General features: G+C 56.7%; 1 protein-coding gene across 1 annotated transcript; it reads left to right on the forward strand.

Annotated features, from left to right (window-relative positions):
- Positions 1-222: 222 nt before the first annotated feature.
- On the forward strand, positions 223-591 carry SDRG_09944 (hypothetical protein; the record flags this gene model as incomplete). The annotated part of the gene is made up of 1 exon (XM_008615911.1): positions 223-591. Exon 1 carries the CDS (start codon positions 274-276, stop codon positions 589-591), a length of 318 nt encoding a protein of 105 aa, XP_008614133.1. The 5' UTR covers positions 223-273.
- Between the last annotated feature and the right edge of the window lie 686 nt (positions 592-1,277).

Here is a 1,277-nt window from a genome sequence, read left to right on the forward strand (position 1 = left end):
CACCTGCCTCCTTCCCACGCGGCCCGACCACGCCCTGCCGCGCTACGCTGACTTCATGTAGAGCATCGTGCTGGGCACCATCGCAGTCCGCACCCGGCTTAACTTCCTGGGTGAAGACGCCCAAGGTTGTCTGGTCTGTGGTGCTGCCGAGACGTACGAGCACTTACTGCTCCGCTACGAAGTGCGCTGGAACTGGAACTCCGCACGACGCTATACGCGCTCTTGTTTGAGCCGCTGGTGACGGCTTACCACTACCGCCGACGCGCGGTCGACATGATGAGGCCGATCCTACGAGCCTGTGTGCTGCACAGTGTCTGGCTCGCCCGAAAAGACCGTGTTTTCCGTCCCGAGGCGCCCGCCGTGACGCCCGAAGCGGCCGCTACCCGCACCACGTTCTTGACCAAGCTACATCTTCACCACTTGATGCTGAATACCCAAACGATGTGCCTCTTCCACATGATGCACGCCCTGCGCCACGACGCCTGGCTTCGTGACCACCTCGTCCCCGCTTGCGCCATCCATACTAGTGCGCCTCGCCTTCAACACGGCCAAGCCTCGCCGCTGCAGCCGTCGAGCACCAAAATCAGTTGAGTGTAAATTTTCTCTGAATATACTCACTTCAATAACAATGCATTTGATTGGTCCAAATGATATCCCGAAGTCTCGTCATCCACTCGTTGACGAGAGATGCTCGACGAGGACGAAACGCCGTCACGGCCGTCCGTGCGCGAAGCCTGTGTGAGCCCCTAGCTTTCAACTAGTTGCTAATCTCGACACTTTTTATAATATGAAAAGCGTAGCTATCACCCAGCTGGCTATCACCCACCGAGTGTCTTCATGATGTGGCAAATTGACATGGATGCGCCGTTGCAGCTCCCCCTTGCCACACTTTGCGTTGCTTTGCACTTATAGAACGTGAGCCAATCCAAAATCGGGCAGAAATTAAATGCAACGGCCAAGAATCTAAGGCACCAGCTGAACGCTGTGGGAGCACTCGACCTTGGCACACGTCATCGCTGCAGGCTGCTAGCGTGATGAATCAGTTCAGCGCCTGCATTCGCTGTGCGCGGCCGGGAAGCTTGCTGCAGCAGCTGTACCGGCACCTCACCCACACCTCATCTTGCCGAATGTCAAGTCGAACCCAGAATGGTGGACCGATCGTCGAACGTCCACCAACAGTTCAATTCCTCGAACGCATCCCCGGCGACATAGCTTTCACACTACAGCGCCAACTCCCACTGGTAGTAGACGCTTCGATTTTTGTACGGCTTGAGTGG

The sequence above is a fragment of the Saprolegnia diclina genome (assembly GCF_000281045.1).
Source record: "Saprolegnia diclina VS20 unplaced genomic scaffold supercont1.33, whole genome shotgun sequence".
Taxonomy (NCBI): Eukaryota; Oomycota; class Saprolegniomycetes; order Saprolegniales; family Saprolegniaceae; genus Saprolegnia; species Saprolegnia diclina.